Source organism: Plecotus auritus (genome assembly GCF_963455305.1).
Source record: "Plecotus auritus genome assembly, chromosome: 11".
NCBI lineage: Eukaryota > Metazoa > Chordata > Mammalia > Chiroptera > Vespertilionidae > Plecotus > Plecotus auritus.
Window position 1 is genome coordinate 9675909 of NC_137777.1, and position 16677 is coordinate 9692585.

The 16677-nt window shown below is 39.1% G+C and overlaps 2 protein-coding genes across 4 annotated transcripts in view; both read left to right on the top strand.

Annotated features, from left to right (window-relative positions):
- DPY19L4 (dpy-19 like 4) overlaps positions 1 to 3887 on the top strand; it is a 55667-nt gene extending 51780 nt beyond the window's left edge. For all 3 annotated transcript variants that reach the window (XM_080646179.1, XM_080646180.1, XM_080646181.1), the window contains one exon: positions 1144 to 3887. In XM_080646179.1, coding sequence (XP_080502305.1) covers positions 1144 to 1308 — 165 coding nt within the window. In that variant the 3' untranslated portion in view covers positions 1309 to 3887. The remainder of the gene's footprint in view (positions 1 to 1143) is intronic.
- A 3227-nt stretch (positions 3888 to 7114) lies between these two features.
- Positions 7115 to 16677, top strand: part of INTS8 (integrator complex subunit 8) — a 41570-nt gene continuing 32007 nt past the window's right edge. The window contains exons 1-6 of the mRNA XM_080646182.1: positions 7115 to 7414; positions 8903 to 9077; positions 12020 to 12160; positions 13063 to 13134; positions 14103 to 14154; positions 14975 to 15157. Of these exons, the coding sequence (XP_080502308.1) occupies positions 7285 to 7414; positions 8903 to 9077; positions 12020 to 12160; positions 13063 to 13134; positions 14103 to 14154; positions 14975 to 15157 (753 nt within the window). The 5' untranslated portion in view covers positions 7115 to 7284. The remainder of the gene's footprint in view (positions 7415 to 8902; positions 9078 to 12019; positions 12161 to 13062; positions 13135 to 14102; positions 14155 to 14974; positions 15158 to 16677) is intronic.

Here is a 16677-nt window from a genome sequence, read left to right on the forward strand (position 1 = left end):
TGATTTTCATCTTTCTCTTCATGACCCCTTAAATTTGTGATATAAACTTACTCTTTTTCTGCTGCATGTATTTTGAATTTTCTCTGTTGGTACTTGATGTCTGAGATGTTTTGCTTAATTGGTGACAAAATGGAATTTTAGTAAACATCACAGGTATTCAGTAATTACTGTATTGCTATCTGCTATCTGAAGCGTTTTTATTCTGCTTTTAGCTCCCTTTCGAAGATCAGGTTTCTTGCATATAATGCCAGGCATGGACTTAAAGCTAATCTATCATTTTACTCTTAAAGTTGGCTCTCTGACATCTTTTGTTGGCATTAGAATAACATTTAGTGTTTTATTATAGAAAATCCTTCAAGCTAGCTAAGCTATCTTAGTGAACATCGTTAAGGTGGGAGTGTAAAGGTGTGCACTGGATAAGTCACAAAAATCTACTTGTTTCTTAGATAATTGTAAGTCAGTTCTACACCAGGAGAAATGTTTGAATATACATTAAGAATATATCCCTGGCCAGTGTGGCTCAGTTGGTTAGAGTGTCGCCCTGTGCACCAAAACATGGTGGGTTCAATATTTGGTCAGGGCACATACCCAGGTTGCAGCCCAATCCCCAGTTGGGTGCATGTGGGCAGTAGCCAATAGATGTTTCTCTCTCACATTGATATTTCTGTCTCTCTCTCAAATCAAAATTTTGAAAATACAGGATTAAGCAAAAGTAGTTTACAGTTGTGAGTATGCAGAAACAGAGTTTATTCTTCTATTACCTATTAGCGTATTATTTTCTATATGAACAACTAAACCTACTTTTGCCCCACCCTGATGTTCATTTCTCAGCCATGGTAAGGTTCTTAATGGACTACAGAGATATAGCCTTCTACATTTTAGGATTAAATATTTTAAAAATTAGAAACACTTTATACTGGTTTCTCAATCTCAATGGGACGCTCAGAAATTTAGTGTATATATGGTTACTCTTAATGAAGAGGCTTCTATTTGCTAAACAATATGAGATGTTCACTGAACAATGTGAGATAGTTCATGTTTAGCATAATATATTTCCATATGAATGTAGTCATTTGTACATTGATTTTATTTATTCTATAACCTTAATAAGCGTTTAATATTATGTTTCATATCTCTTGATAGGTGGTTTGTGAAGAGGGTGACAAGTTAACCTACTCAAAATATGGGCGATTTTGTCATGAGGTCAAAATTAACTATTCTCCATATGTGAATTATTTCACTAGAGTGTATTGGAACAGATCCTACTTTGTATATAAAATCAACACTGTGATATCCTTTCAGTCTTGAAAATAGCAGAGACTTATTCCATCTGAAGTAAAATGTTAATTTTCTTCTACCAATGGGGTGTCTTTTTGGAAATCAGAGTATGGACATTTGAAGTGTTGCTGCTGCTTTTCCTCTCCTGCCGTTAACTGGACCCAGAATTCTGTGGGGAATAGAAGATTAAGCATCACTGGCCTTTGGTAAAATGTTAAATCTTACCACTCTGCACTATTCCAGCCAGCGATTCTTACTGTTACATGGTCTTTAAAGATTTCACCTTCCAAACTATTACAAAAATTTCCTCAGAAATCTTTATTTTATCATAACATTGATCTTGAATTTGAATATATTCAAGGTCTGAGTATAGTTCTCAAACATAACATTTAATATATACTTAATATGACATAATTATAGAATAGAAGAAGAGAATTATTCTTACATTCAAGGCAGTTTCTAAAGGTGTTTTATGCTTTATAATAAGGCTGAAATATTACAATAAAAAGCTAACGTAAATGTTAGCTGAAAATATGTGGCACTTAAATTAAAATGGAAATGGCATAAAGGAAAGTGATTTTTAAGGATCTATATAAGATATATCCAGATTTTCCATGATACTGCTCTCATCTGCTGCTTATCTAAGTGAGCACTTTCTCAGTAATTTACAGAGTGCATGATAGTGCATTTTATTACTTTATGACTTAAGTGGTTAGCTTTTGTCACTTATGCTCATAAACTTGATATGAATTTGTTGTAAAGTAACTTGTTAAATAGTTACTTGATAAATAGTAACTCTTTTTACCTACATATTTTTTAAAACAGACATTTATAAGAATGTTGATCAGGTTTTTAAAAAATGCAAATATGGGATTTATAACCTATTCACATGTTTTGTACTAAAATATTAGGTAAAAAATTATTATCAGAATAAAAATATGTACACTAAAACGAGCTACAGTTTCTGGAGATATGTGCAGATGCTGTTAAATATACCTCTGTTTACAGATGGGCATATTATAAAACAAAAGTGCTATTATTTGTGAAACTGTGAGGCAGTCTTCAACATTAAGAACAAAATGACAATTATAAAATTCACAGCACTTAGTTCCTCTAAGTTAAATATTTTCATATTTTAATCATTTATTAATAGAAAATCTAAAATGACTTATTTGGCTAGGATGGGATGCATGTTTATCTTTATCTTATATATCTGTTTAGTGACCAGGTTTTCAAAGTGCTGTAAAAATTACAGTTTCACTACTCTATATGAAAAGGGAGCATCTTTCCATTATCTTTTTTTTCTGTAAGATATTTTAAAAGTACAAAGGCACATTCATTCTTAGACTAGCTCTAGGATGCTTTGCTCTTTTGGAGCTTAAGAATTGTTTAATGGCTGTGTCATATCTGTTGCATTAATTTTATTAGTTCTCACGCTTTTATGTAATTTTTAACAATTAAGATAGCTGTAGGCAGGGTATTTCAGGTTCTCTATACATCTTAATAGTGAGTCACTAATATTTAGCTTCAAGCCTTATGAAAATATTTCCATAGTTAACCTAATTACGTAGAACATGTAAAACATTGTGATTTAAAAGTCAGCTTGCGTATTTTGAAAGGGAAATAGAGCAGCCTATTTTCTATGCAGCATGAAATATTTAATTGAATTTTTATTGATTTACATTATGATCAAATATGCAGAATTAGTTTGTTGTGTTTTTGTTTTATTTTTGTTTGTGGCATATTAGTAAGTTGCTTTTGCTTCTGTCAACTTATTTCTTAAATAAAACAGATTTGGAGAAATTTTTAATTGAATTTTCAAAACAATGAATTTTTCATTCAGCATGTTAAAAAGGAAAATGTGATCTTCAACATAGAAATAATAATACTGGATATGAGAAGTAAGCTTATTTGTTTCTATTTTAACTGTAGTTAAAACAATAGTACTGGAAAACGGAGTGCATTTAATTAATTTCCTCATTTGTAGAGTAAGAAATGATTAAGCATTCTGTAAGTAATCCTCTTTGGGTAACTTACAGCTGTTAGGTTTGACAATAAAGATCTCTTATGTGCCCTTGCTGGTCAAGGGCACATACCTGTGTTGCAGGCTCCTCCCTGGCCCTGGCCCTGGCCGGGGCATGTGCAGGAGGCAACCAATCAATGTGTTTCTGTCACATTGATATTTCTGTCTGTCTTTCCCTTTCTCTTCGACTCTCTCTAAAAATCTATGGAAAAATATCCTTGGGTGAAGATTTAAAAAAAAAAACTTACGTAAGGAGCAAAGTTTGTGGTATTTATGTGGAAGGAATTTCTTCAAGAAACGTAAGACATACTTTGCCCTTAAAAACATTGAAATAAGTGCCTTAACTTCATTTCAAAGTTTACTTTTTATTTTTGAAAAAATACTATCCATTTCTTTTTTTTCCATAAGAAGAATTTGGTAACTTTTTCCTTATTAAGCACAACCTCACTATTCTATTTTCACTAATAAGCAAAAGAGATTTCTAGCTTGCTAAATTCATTTATTTATTTGCATTTGTGAAGTAAACTAGTTGATACTATTTTGTCTCCCAAATGCAAAACAATCCAACAAATAAAACTTTCTTGATAAGGTCTATGACATTGACTCTGCTGGTTTCTATTTTTTCTACCTTTGGCATCTGTACCTTGGTGCTTTTTGTTAGACTGGTGGGTTTTACAACCTCAGGAGTATGCATTGTACTTTGGAACTTTTTTCTTTACTACTCGTGTACAGACAGTATGTTTTTCAGGATATTAACCCACATTGCCAATGCCTCTATGTCGGGGCACTCTTCCACACAGTCCAGATTGATCCAAGGAAAAGCAGAAATGGAGGTCAAAGTGCGTTACAAGTTAGGGCTGAAAAATATGCTTTAAAAAATTAGGAATTTTTTGAAGGACACAGTGAATCTGATTAAACTGTTTTTTTTGAAAAATTGTTTTTTTGCCCGTTTGTTTTGAACTGTTAAAACATGTTGATTCCTTTTGTGGGTAAAACTAGTGCCTCTCTATAAAATTGGTAGGGTTTCTAAAAGGTGTATGTCAGTTGATTTTTTTTGGGTACGTTTATTTTAAATGCATGAATATTTAGAGGGCATATGTTATGAATTATTCTGTATATTTAAGAACCTTCTGTAAAGCAAATAACTACTTCCTGATTTGCATCTCAATATATTCTCTATTGGTCCAGTTTTTAAAATAGTTTTTGCTATTTGCTAATAGTTTTAGATCCCAATATGTATTAAAAGTATAGCTCTAGCCAAAACCGGTTTGGCTCAGTGGATGGAGCGTCGGCCTGCGGACTGGGGGGTCCCAGGTTCGATTCCGGTCAGGGGCATGTACCTTGGTTGCGGGCACGTCCCCAGTGGGGGGTGTGCAGGAGGCAGCTGATCGATGTTTCTCTCTCATCGATGTTTCTGGCTCTCTATCCCTCTCCCTTCCTCTCTGTAGAAAATCAATAAAATATATTTTAAAAGTATAGCTCTAAAAAAGTTGCAAGTGAAATCGAACAATTTCTTATTGAAAAATGGCTTATTATTAAGTTTTTTAATGTATAGAGTTAACAGTTTAAATAAAATTAGAGGACAAAATTGCAAAGGAATATATTTGATTCAACTATGTTTCATCCATTAAGATTTCTAAACATTAAACTTGTTTTTCATAATAAAAAAGATTTGCTGGATATAGTATAAAGGCATCTTGGAACCATTTCTGTTTATAAGTTTCTTAGAATTTGCAATATTTTAATCTCGGCATATATAATCCTATTGCAGTTCTATAGGATATACACTGAACATATGATGGTTGTAATTAGTGGAATAATAGTATCAGAAAGAAACATGCATTCCAGACTTATGGTTTGAAATATTTCTTAAAGAATCCTTTCGTATTTTATGGTAATAGCTTTGTACAGCTATTTAACAAAGATGAATACAACTGGTTTTATGTGTGTTGACTTATGAATTATATCTATTACATTGAATATTTAGATTAAATGTGTTCCTCCTATAACCAAGGTTATGTCTTTGCAAAAGAATAAACATTAATTTCAATATGTATAAATCCTTTAAGAGTTGGGGTATCAACTAGTTTACTTCACATTTTTATAATGTGTATCTATTATCATGAATGAAATTATTTCATGCTTAATTACACCCCCTTGTGTTTCCATAATAAAATTCTTCAAAAGTGTTTAAGTTATTTTTTATTTATATATAATCCTTGAGTTCTCGTAACTAGTGTTTTTCCAATACATATTTTTTATATTGAACGTAGCTGGTGCTTTCACATCATACCAATCTTTCTTAGAAAATGGATCAACCACTTTCTTCTTTTGCTCCCTTTGGCCACTTTTCGTAAGGCACTTGTTCTTGTTGACCACCATGGTACTTCTCAGAGAGTCAAAGGCACCTGAACTGATGTTTTTCCCCCGAGGGGTGGGAGAAAACTTTTTTAATTTTTTAAAATTGATTTTTAGAGAGGAAGAGAGAGAGCAAGCGAGAAACATCAATCTGAGAGCCAAACATCAAGCAGCTGCCTCCTGCACGCCCCCCACCAGGGATCCGCCTGCAGCCCATGCACGTGCCCTGCCTGGGAATGGGACCGGCGACCTTTCCGTGCACAGGACGCCGCCCAACCGACTCACACTGGCCAGGGCTGTACTGATTTCTTAAACCTTAATGACATACATGATTGTCTTTTGAACATACTTATTTTGTAAAATGGGGTTAATATCCACAGCGGGTACAGCAAGAGGCTTACATAGGAGCTAGATATTGAGAGCTAGACCTGAGAAGTCTGCATCTCGCTGAAGGCTGTCATCCCTGGAGGAAGAGGAAGGGGACCAGAACGCTGGGGGCCAAGTCCTAGTCCTTCGAGATGACCCAGGTGGGAGGAAACCTCAGAAACGGAAATGGGGAAATTGAAAGCACCCAAGACAAACGGCCTGGCTCATTATTTTTTTAAAATTTAATAAAGTTTGCCCTAACCGGTTTGGCTCAGTGGCTAGAGCGTGGCCTGGGGACTGAGGGGTCCCGGGTTCGATTCCCGTCAAGGGCATGTACCTTGGTTGCGGGCACATCCCCAGTGGGGGGTGTGCAGGAGGCAGCTGATCGATATTTCTAACTCTCTATCCCTCTCCCTCTCTGTGAAAAATCAATTTAAAAAATATTAAAAAATTTTAATAAAGTTTTATTTTTCAAAAGGTGCAGGTTGGTGGGACCTGTTCATGCATCTTCACCAACACCTGGGGCATCGAGGTCTTCGGTGTTTCTGGTGTAAATTACTTGAGCTCTGTGCTTTGAAACTGGTTGAACCGAGGATCTTCAGTCTCAGAGGCAATAGCTGGGCACTTCGTGACAGAGTCTGCCACGTGTTCCTTTGCCAAACAAGACTGGGCTACTGAGCTTGTCCCGCACTTTGCCTTAGGACCACCCCGATTTCTTCACTGGGTCTTTGTCTTTCTTGGCCGACTTCCCAGCATCTTTTTTCCTGTTGTCCTTGGGCAGCACCGCGAAACTCGCAGAGCGGCTGCTGCCAGCGTTCCCTCGATAAGACACCTCGGCTCACCAGCTGAACCCGTAGCGTTCACCGTCCTCAACGAAGACGTTGAGGATCATTGCAACCCTAATCAGGGTGTTTCTTTTACTCGCTGAGAAACCCCCAGAAAAACGCGAAAAGCCCGCTGGGATCCAGCTTCCCCCAGTCATCTCCCACGGTAACCCGGAGGGGGCGTGGTCTGTGGATAGGTCCCGCCTTCTTCTCCAATCCGAACCGCGATTGGCCGGAGGCGCGGCGGCGCAGGGAGGCGGGTCTAAGGGCTCCGCCTCCGCCGGGACCGCCGCCATCTTAAGTCGTGCGGGGTTCCGGGAGGTTCTGAGCGCATCTCTATTCCCAGCGGTTCCGCGGGTCGCAGTCCCGGGCCCGCGTCCGAGTGTCAGGTTGGAGCCGGGAAGCGTCCCTGGGGGTAGTGGCGGCGGGGGCAGGATGAGCGCGGAGGCGGCGGACCGGGAGGCGGCCACCTCCAGCCGGCCCTGCACCCCGCCGCAGACCTGCTGGTTCGAGTTCTTGTTGGAGGAGTCGCTGTTGGAGAAACATCTCCGCAAGCCCTGCCCGGGTAAGCGCGGCGCCTGCAGCCCGAGGGGAGCGGGGCCCGGCCACCGGGCTGCCCGGCAGGCTTCCAGGCCCCCGCGCTTTCTCGGCCACGAAACCGCGGGCAGCCCGGGCCCCTCGCTGAGCAGGAGGCGTCCGGGTGCGGGGCGCCCCCGCGGCGGCCAAAGAATAGCGCGGAGCCGGCTCTTGGATCCCCGGGTGTTGGTCCTTTTTACTGCGTGGGGTTTTAGCACCTGTACGCTGGTCTTCTGAGATGGTTTGGGTTGCGGAGCCTGGCTTTACGGAGAACCCCGGCCGTGATCAGTCGTGGGGGCGTTGGGGAGAAATAAACGGTTCCGGTGCTGATCCTGACGCCCGTGATGTCTTCGGTTCTTAACTGTTCTGTTCCTCAACGAGAGGATTTTTACTGAGTCTTAATTATATATTACAAAGTTGGGCTACACCTTATCATGAGAAAATCTCTGAGAACGGGAAATGCTATCCATCTGCAAGGTGGTTATTGTGTCGGGGTGATAACGATCAATATCCCGGGTAATGCGGGCCGCTACGGAAGGAAGGCTGGTTTCCAGGCATTTTCTGGAAAGGTACTGGTATGAAAAGGGAAGTTCCTTGGGTAGGACTTTGCTTTGTAAAGTTGGAATCCAGATGTGGTTTGTTCAGCCTAAGAGACTGGCTTTCCACGGATGGAAAACTGCTGTGTGAGGCGTTAGTGTGCTTTACCTGGGTAATTTTACCACCTGTGTTACATTCTTTTAATTCATTGCTTTTGGCAAACATTGGTTCAGTGCCTTCTGGGTGTCAGGCACTGTGCTGAATGCTGCAGAGGTGGTCTCATTGAATTCATTCTTCATAATAACCCTGTGAGGTAAGTGGTGTTATCTCTGTTGTGCAGGGGGAGAGAGGTAGTTGGTGCAAGTCAGACGAATTAAGTTTTAAAACAATCATGCTAGTGGTTTCATCCCTTTCCTCCAAAGTGGACATTGGTTATTTGCTGGATTGGAAAACCGTGGCCATGCTCTGACCTGGCAAGCGCTTTCTTCTGCATGTGAATACTCCTCTTTGTTTTTTGTTTTTAATATTTCTATTGATTTCGGAGAGGAAGGGAGAGGGAGAGAGAGAGAAACATCAATGATGAGAGAGAATCATGGATCGGCTGCCTCCTGCACACCCCAAAATGGGGTTGGAGCCCACCACCGGGGCATGTGCTCTTGACCGGAATTGAACCCAGGACCCTTCATTCCGCAGGCCGATGCTCTGTCCACTGAGCCAAACGGGCTAGGGCTGAATACTCCTCTTTATCCCGTCCTCTTTACTCCTCTTCCTGACCGTCCCCGTTTTCCCCGGGTACAATTCTTACATATCACATTCCGCAGTCATTACAACTACGCAGCTGCTTGGGTTTCTTTGGTTGCCATAAACCAAAACGGTAAATCCCTTTGCATCTTCCTAATTTCAACTTCATTTCAAGAGTTTATTTTCTTTTAAATCCTAGATCCTGCACCGGTTCAACTTATAGTTCAGTTTTTGGAACAGGCTTCCAAACCTTCAGTTAATGAACAAAACCAAGTTCAACCTCCACCTGATAACAAGAGAAATCGCATTTTAAAACTACTTGCTCTTAAAGTTGCTGCACATTTGAAGTGGGATTTGGACATATTAGAGAAAAGGTATGCGAGATTCAAATGAAGTTTATTGCTTTGGTGGCTCTGAAGCTGGGGAGATTCCGGCCTGGCCGAGGATGTCAGATTGGTTTGTCCTCCCAGCCCTTAACCCTCACCTGAAGACCCTCAATAAAATGGTGCGATCCAAAAATATTTAAAAAATGAGTAAAAAGGAAGAAATTTATTTTGAAGTACTATTTAGATAGCTTGGTTTATTTTTATATATGCTTTTATGATACCAGCCTTTAAAATGAAAGTTATTTTTCTGTATATTCTTGATAAAATATGCAAGTATTTTATAAGAAAGTATTTGAGTGTTAGATGAATTTAAGTCACCTTTTAGAGTAAAAACTTTATTAATATCAAGGCAGTTAATGGTGATAATGATTTGATGTGACTAAATAAAATTCTCACTTAAAAGGTTTTAAGTGTTTCAATTTTTACATATCTGAAGAAAATGGATAAAAATTAATGCTCTAACCCTGGCTGGTGTTGCTCAGTGGGTTGACGCATCAGCCCATACCCAGAAAGACGGTGGGTTCGCCTTCCCGTCATAACCAGGTCGGGGGAGCATTGGAGAGGCAACTGATCGATGCTTCTCTGATCTCTCTCTCTCTCTCTCTCTTCCTTCTCCCTTCTCCTCACCTCCCCTTCTTCCTGTCTTTCCCTTTTCCTCCTTCAATACACCTCTCTGAAAAATCAATAAATGTATCCTTGGGTAAAGATTAAAAAAAAAAAAGGTATGTTACATAATATTATGAATTATTTGCTATTGAATAATAATTCAGTTAATTTTACTGGTCACAAATCAATAACTATCTCCCAAAATATCTTACTAGAATCAGTGTTTGTTTACAAATAAATAATACTTTCAAGGCTATGCTTAGAAATGATTTATTTTAAAAATATTTTTATTGATTTTTAAAGAGAGAGGGAGAGAGAGAAAGAGAGAGAGAGAGAGAAACATCGTTGGTTGCCTCTGCACACCCTCTCCAGGAATGGAGCCTGAAACCCGGGCATGTGCCCTGACCTGGAATCGAACAAGCAGCCTTTCAGTGCACAGGATGACCACCAGCAGAGCCACACCAGCCAGGGTGAAAATGATTTATTTTTATCCTCTTCTCACAATTTAAATAGAAATACCTTATAGAAAATTTGAAAAAATTCAGAAAATAGGAAATAACAGGAGAGGAGAAAGAAGTGTTTTTAATACTTTTGCTGTTTTTTTGCTTTATTTTTAAATAAGGTGTGATCATACCCTATATACTGTTTTAACAGAATATCATGAACATTTTCTTATTTTATGTATTTTGAAGATAATTCCATTGTATAATTTATTAACTTTTCCTTCATTGACAGACATTTTGTTTTCTAGTTTTTTCACTTTTATAAATCACAAACCCTTAAATATCTTTGTCCTTAAATTTTATCTGAATTTTTAGTTACATTCATAGTTTAGATCATTAAATTGCTGGATCAGGTAGTATAAACATTTTTGTTGTTGTTAATCCTCACCCGAGGATATTTTTTTTCCATTGAATTTTAGAGAGAGTGGAAGGAAGGGAGGGAGTGGGGGAGAGAAACATCAATGTGAAGTAGACACATGGATTGGTTGCCTCTCATACATGCCTGGATTGGGGCCAGGGATTGGACCTGCAACCCAGGTACGTGCCCTTGACCGGAATTGAACCAGAGACCCTTTGGTGTGAGGGCCAACGCTCCAACCATGGAGCCACATTGGCCACAGCTAGTATACGATCTGAAGAGAAACCAGAGTATGGCCACAGCTAGTATAAACATTTTTTTAAAAAATATATTTTATTGATTTTTTTACAGAGAGGAAGGGAGAGGAATAGAGAGCCAAAAACATGGATGAGAGAGAAACATCGATCAGCTGCCTCCTGCACCCTCCCTACTGAGGATGTACCCGCAACCAAGGTACATGCCCTTGACAGGAATTGAACCTAGGACCTTTCAGTCCGCAGGCCGACGCTCTATCCACTGAGCCAAACCGGTTAGGGCTAGTATAAACATTTTTAAGGCACATGTTGCCAGATTGCATTCCAAGAGAGTTGTGTGAATGTATAACTCTCATTAGTAGTGTTTAAATATTTTTTGCACCACCCATTCTCTAGCATTACATATTAAAATTTTTAAAAAATATACTTTTATTGATTTCAGATAGAGAGATAGAAACATCAATGATGAGAGAGAACCATCTATTGGCTGCCTTCTGCACTCCCCACACTGGGGATTGAGCCTGCAACCCAGGCCTGTGCCTGGATGGGGAATCGAACCATGACTTCATGGTTCATAGATAGACGCTCCATCACTCAGCCACGCCGGCCGGGCAACATATTAAAATTTAAAAAATTTATTCTTTAATCTGAAACCTATCTATGAATAGACTCAAGAGGCATAGCAACAGAAAGCAATGTGTAAAAAAATGTGTTTATGGGATAGTTGGAAAATTGAACATCGATTGGATATTTGGTGATAATAAGCAGTTTAAAAATTTTTAGATGTGCAATTAATACTGTAAATATGTTAAGAGTTACTTTTTGGAAGCACTATTCTGAAATACTTAGGGAAGAAATAATTTAATATTGGAAATTTGCTTCACAATAAATGGGAAGGAGGGGAGAGCGTAAGAGTAGAGATGAAACAAGATGGGCCATCAGTTGATATTGTTGAACTGAATGATAGGACATGGGGATTCATTATATTATTCTGTCTACTTTTGTATGTTTAAATTGTTTTCAAAATACAAAATTTTCAAATCTTAAAATTGGATGTTTTCATATAAGTTGAGACAAATTAATAAGATGGCCCTGTAGATTTAGTCCTTTTAACAATGTAATTCTTTGCAGTGAAGATACTCAATTGTATATTCCGTGCTTCTTATGCAGCCAACATGCAGACATGTACCTTTGCTTCTTCCTTTTAAGTTTGTCTGTTCCAGTATTGAATATGCTGCTGAATGAACTGTTGTGCGTCAGTAAAGTTCCCCCCGGGACAAAGCACGTGGACATGGATCTGGCCACTTTACCTCCAACCACTGCCATGGCTATACTTCTCTACAACAGATGGTAAAAAAATATATTTTTTGAGAGTACGTTTATTAAAGCTGGGACAGTGAAACAAGAAAGGGCTTAGGATAGAAGCAACAGGCGAGAGCCTATGCAGGATTGCTTTGTTTCTTTAAAAATGTTACAGGAAAGAATGAAACTAGGTGCGGCTGCTTTGGCTCACTGAGAAGTCAGAAGAGGGGGCCTTGGAGACAGGATCCCGGGGTAAGCCCGGGTCGAGCTGCTGCTGCTGTCCATTGCTCCCTTGGTTTCAAGTCTTGTAGGGACCCTTAAAGTTCAGGAGATGCATACCTTGGGGGGTGGGGGGCGAAGAAAGGGTAGGGCAGTGGTCAGCAAACTGCAGCTCGCGAGCCACATGCGGCTCTTTGGCCCCTTGAGTGTGGCTCTTACACAAAATACCACGGCCTGGGCGAGTCTATTTTGAAGAAGTGGCGTTAAAAGAAGTTTAAGTTTAAAAAATTTGGCTCTCAAAAGAAATTGCAATTGTTGTCCTGTTGATATTTGGCTCTGTGGACTAAGGAGTTTGCCGACCACTGGGGTAGGGGAAGGTGCAGGTGTGCTCCCAGGATGGAGAGCATAATGGTAACTTTTTTTATAAAGCTAAAATGTCTTGGGCAGCCTCCGTTTAATTTCACTTAGCTTTCAGGTGTGTGCATTTAAGGGTTCCTTTTACTTCACAGCTCTCTCAGAGGATCTTGGGAAATGAGTCTAATGGAAAAAACTTGTGACTGCATAGATAGAAAGCATTCTGATGTAAAATAATTGTGGATGATTTAGAAAGTTTTTATGTTAATTCAAACTCCTGGTAATTTATACTATGAATCTTCTAAGGAATACTTGAAAAAATAATTGAAGTGACATTTATAATGTATTAAATTTTCTTCTTCCTGTGTTTTCTTCAGGGCAATTAGGACAATCGTTCAAAGTAGTTTTCCTATCAAACAGGCAAAACCTGGACCTCCTCAATTAAGTGTGTAAGTTGGCAGATATGACTCTTACCTGGCACTTTTTTCATATAATCCTTACTTGGAAATTTTTTTATCAGATTAAAAAAATTTTGCAAATTTTTAATAACTTCTACATAAGTGGTAGAGCGAAAATTGGAGGGCAGGAGGCCTTCCTCAGAAGCTGAAGTTGGAGGAGTTAGAGAGTGAATCATGTAGTGTTCTGGATATTTAGCGTAGAGAGCTCTGAAAGAGGAGAGTGCGTTGTGAATTGTGCCTTTCATCTTAAGTATTAGCTGACCTTCAAAATACTAAGATTTTTTTCATTTAATTAAGTTTACTTGAAGATATATTTGTTTTTATGGGGGGAACTATTTTAATATATGTAAATATTATTTTAGAGTGCAAGAGTTACTACAAAAGTTTGATCATATCTGTAATTTTTAAAAATATATATATATTTTAGTGATTTTTTACAGAGAGGAAGGGAGAGGGATAGAGAGTTAGAAACATCAATGAGAGAGAAACATCGATCAGCTGCCTCCTGCACACCCCCTACTGGGGATGTGCCCACAACCAAGGTACATGCCCTTGACCGGAATCGAACCTGGGACTTTTCAGTCCGCAGGCCAACGCTCTATCCACAGAGCCAAACCAGTTAGGGCCATATCTGTAATTTTAAGCCTAATTCTTAAATCCCAGGTGGCAGCTTATTAAAATTTGGAACTAGAGAGCATAGTTTCTAGCTTGAAATAAATAAGCTTTTGCTGCCAATAAGTTTTATTCTTTAATTGATGTATTTGTTTTTTTTAATGTGAAGCATATGAGAAAATAATGGTAAATGAACATTTTAATTGAGTTTTTGTTTTTTTAAGCATGAAAAGAAATAGCATGAAAACATTTTTATTAAAATCTTGTTTTCAAGGATGATGCTTTTAAGTTTTGAATTTTCAGTTCTTTGAGTAACATTTGATACTCCCCAATTATTTCTCTTTTAGTATGAATCAGATGCAACAGGAGAAAGAGCTAACAGAGAATATTTTGAAAGTGGTGAGTGTTGGCATCAGTTATACATTAACATTCTGGGACATTTAGAGCATATTTAGATGCTTCTCCTAACCTCAGGTATGTGAGAGGAGGCAAGGTCTAGGTGCAGTGACGTTTAGGTTTTCACTGTTTGAGCACAGCTCGCTAATAGGGTAACTGGTACAGATTTTCAATGTTAATGATAGAGTGCTTCTGTTGTCGAATATTTCATAATACTTTAGCAGATACGACATCTTTATATACTCTAAAAATTTTACGATAAACATTACTTATATTTTTAAGTTATTTTTGAGGTTAGAAAAATACAACAAATATATATATATATATTTTAAATATATTTTATTGATTTTTTACAGAGAGGAAGGAAGAGGGATAGAGAGTTAGAAACATCGATGAGAGAGAAACATCGATCAGCTGCCTCTTGCACACCCCCTACTGGGGATGTGCCCGCAACCAAGTTACGTGCCCTTGACCGGAATCGAACCTGGGACCTTTCAGTCCACAGGCCGACGCTCTATCCACTGAGCCAAACCGGTTTTGGCCAACAAATATTTTTTAATTGATCTAGTAATATAAAAGTAGAAATGTGGGAGTTGCCATAATTTAAAAATGATCTCTGTAATTCTGTATTTAGCATCTACAAAAATTTTTTAAAACTTTAAGGTAACTATTTCAACAAATTTAATTGCATTTCTGTTGAGTTAAAATTTTTTTAATAGCTTAGTACACTAAGCTACTAAGTATCCTGTAAATGTATTTTGATTAATATAGTCCATTGCTGCCATTTTTCTATTTTAATAATTTGTTTATTGAATTTTTATAGCTAAAAGAACAAGCTTCTGATTCTATTTTGGTACTAGAGGCAGCCCTTAAACTGAACAAGGATCTTTATGTCCATACGATGAGAACATTAGATTTATTGGCCATGGAGCCAGGCATGGTAAATGGAGAAACCGAGAGCTCTACAGCTGGATTGAAAATCAAAACCGAGGAGATGCAGTGTCAGGTATTTATTTCAGTATTTCATTAGTGCATGCCACATTTTTGGAAATCTTATGGGATCATCCCATTTATTATTTTGTTGTTGTTGTTAATTCTCACCCAAGGATATTTTTCCATTGACTTTTTAGAGAGAGTGGCGGGGTGGGGAGAGACAGAGAGAGAGAAACATCAGTGTGAGAGAGACATATTGATTTGTTGCCTCCTGCATGCGCCACAACCAGGCACTAAGGCCAGGGATTGAGCCTGCAACTGGGGTACCAGCATCGAACCTGGCACCCTCCAGTCTGCTGGCTGATGCTCTGTGTGCTGAGGCAAACTGGCTAGGGCTTTTGAAAATATGTGTATTTTTATTGATTTTAGAGAGGAAAGGAGAGGGAGAAAGAAAAACATTGATGAGAGACAATCATCAATTGGTTGACTCCTGTACGCCTCTTACTGGGGATTGAGCCTGCAACCTGGGCATATGCCCTGATCGAGAATCGAACCATGACTCGAACTGTGACCTTCTGGTTCATAGGTTGATACTCAACCACTGAGCCACTTTGGCTGGGCAAAGTGGCTCAGTGGTTGAGTATCAACCTATGAGTATAGGTTAATTTATTTTTCCCAATCCTCACCCAAGGACATGCTTAGAGAGAGGAAAGGGGAGAGTGGGGGGTAGAGAGAGAGAGAGAGAGAGAGAGAGAGAGAGAAACACTGATTGGTTGCCTTCTGTAAGTGCCTCAACTGGGGATGGAACCCAAAGCCTGGGTATGTGCCCCGACCGGGAATCAAACCGACAACCGTTTAGTGCACAGGAGGACACTCAACCAACTGAGCCACTCCGGGCCCACTGATTTTTTATAGTATCTTCAAAAATTTTGCGTTTTCTTAGTTCTTTTTTAGACTTTTTTTTTTAAAAAAAGTAGGCCTTATTTACTTACATTGTTATTTTTAACATACTTTTATTGATTTTAGAGAGAGAGAAACATCAGTGTGAGAAAGAAACATTGATGGGTTGCCTCCTGCACGCCCCCACTGGGACTGAGCCTGCAACCCGGACATGTGCTCTGATAGGGAATCGAACGGTGACCTCCTGGTTTATAGGTCGATGCTCAACCACTGAGCCACACCAGCGGGGCCCCCTCCTCACACTTTTGGAGTGATTCCCCAATATCTCTTCCCCTCTTCTATTTTAGAAGAACTCTCTACCATCTGAAATTTGGTGGGAGGAGGCAGAGCTTGCTTCTAGTAATGGAGCTGAAAATTCCAAAAGCTAGCTTTCTCTAGCCTTACCCTGCCTGGGGGCAAGCATGTCACGTAGGTGTGACAGACACATCCATTTAATGTAGACTGCATCAGAGCTGGGAAGTCAGTGAAGGGGGATGACAGAGTCCATTGTGATGATGTGGAGCAACAACTGTGATAGTAAAATCTAGTTTCCAGGGTCAGTGCTAGCAAGGGCGTATGTAGTTCTGCTTTCAGTGTTTCTAGCACTGGTGGCTAAGGCTGACAGGAGCTGTGGAGTCTAGTGTTGAGGTAGCT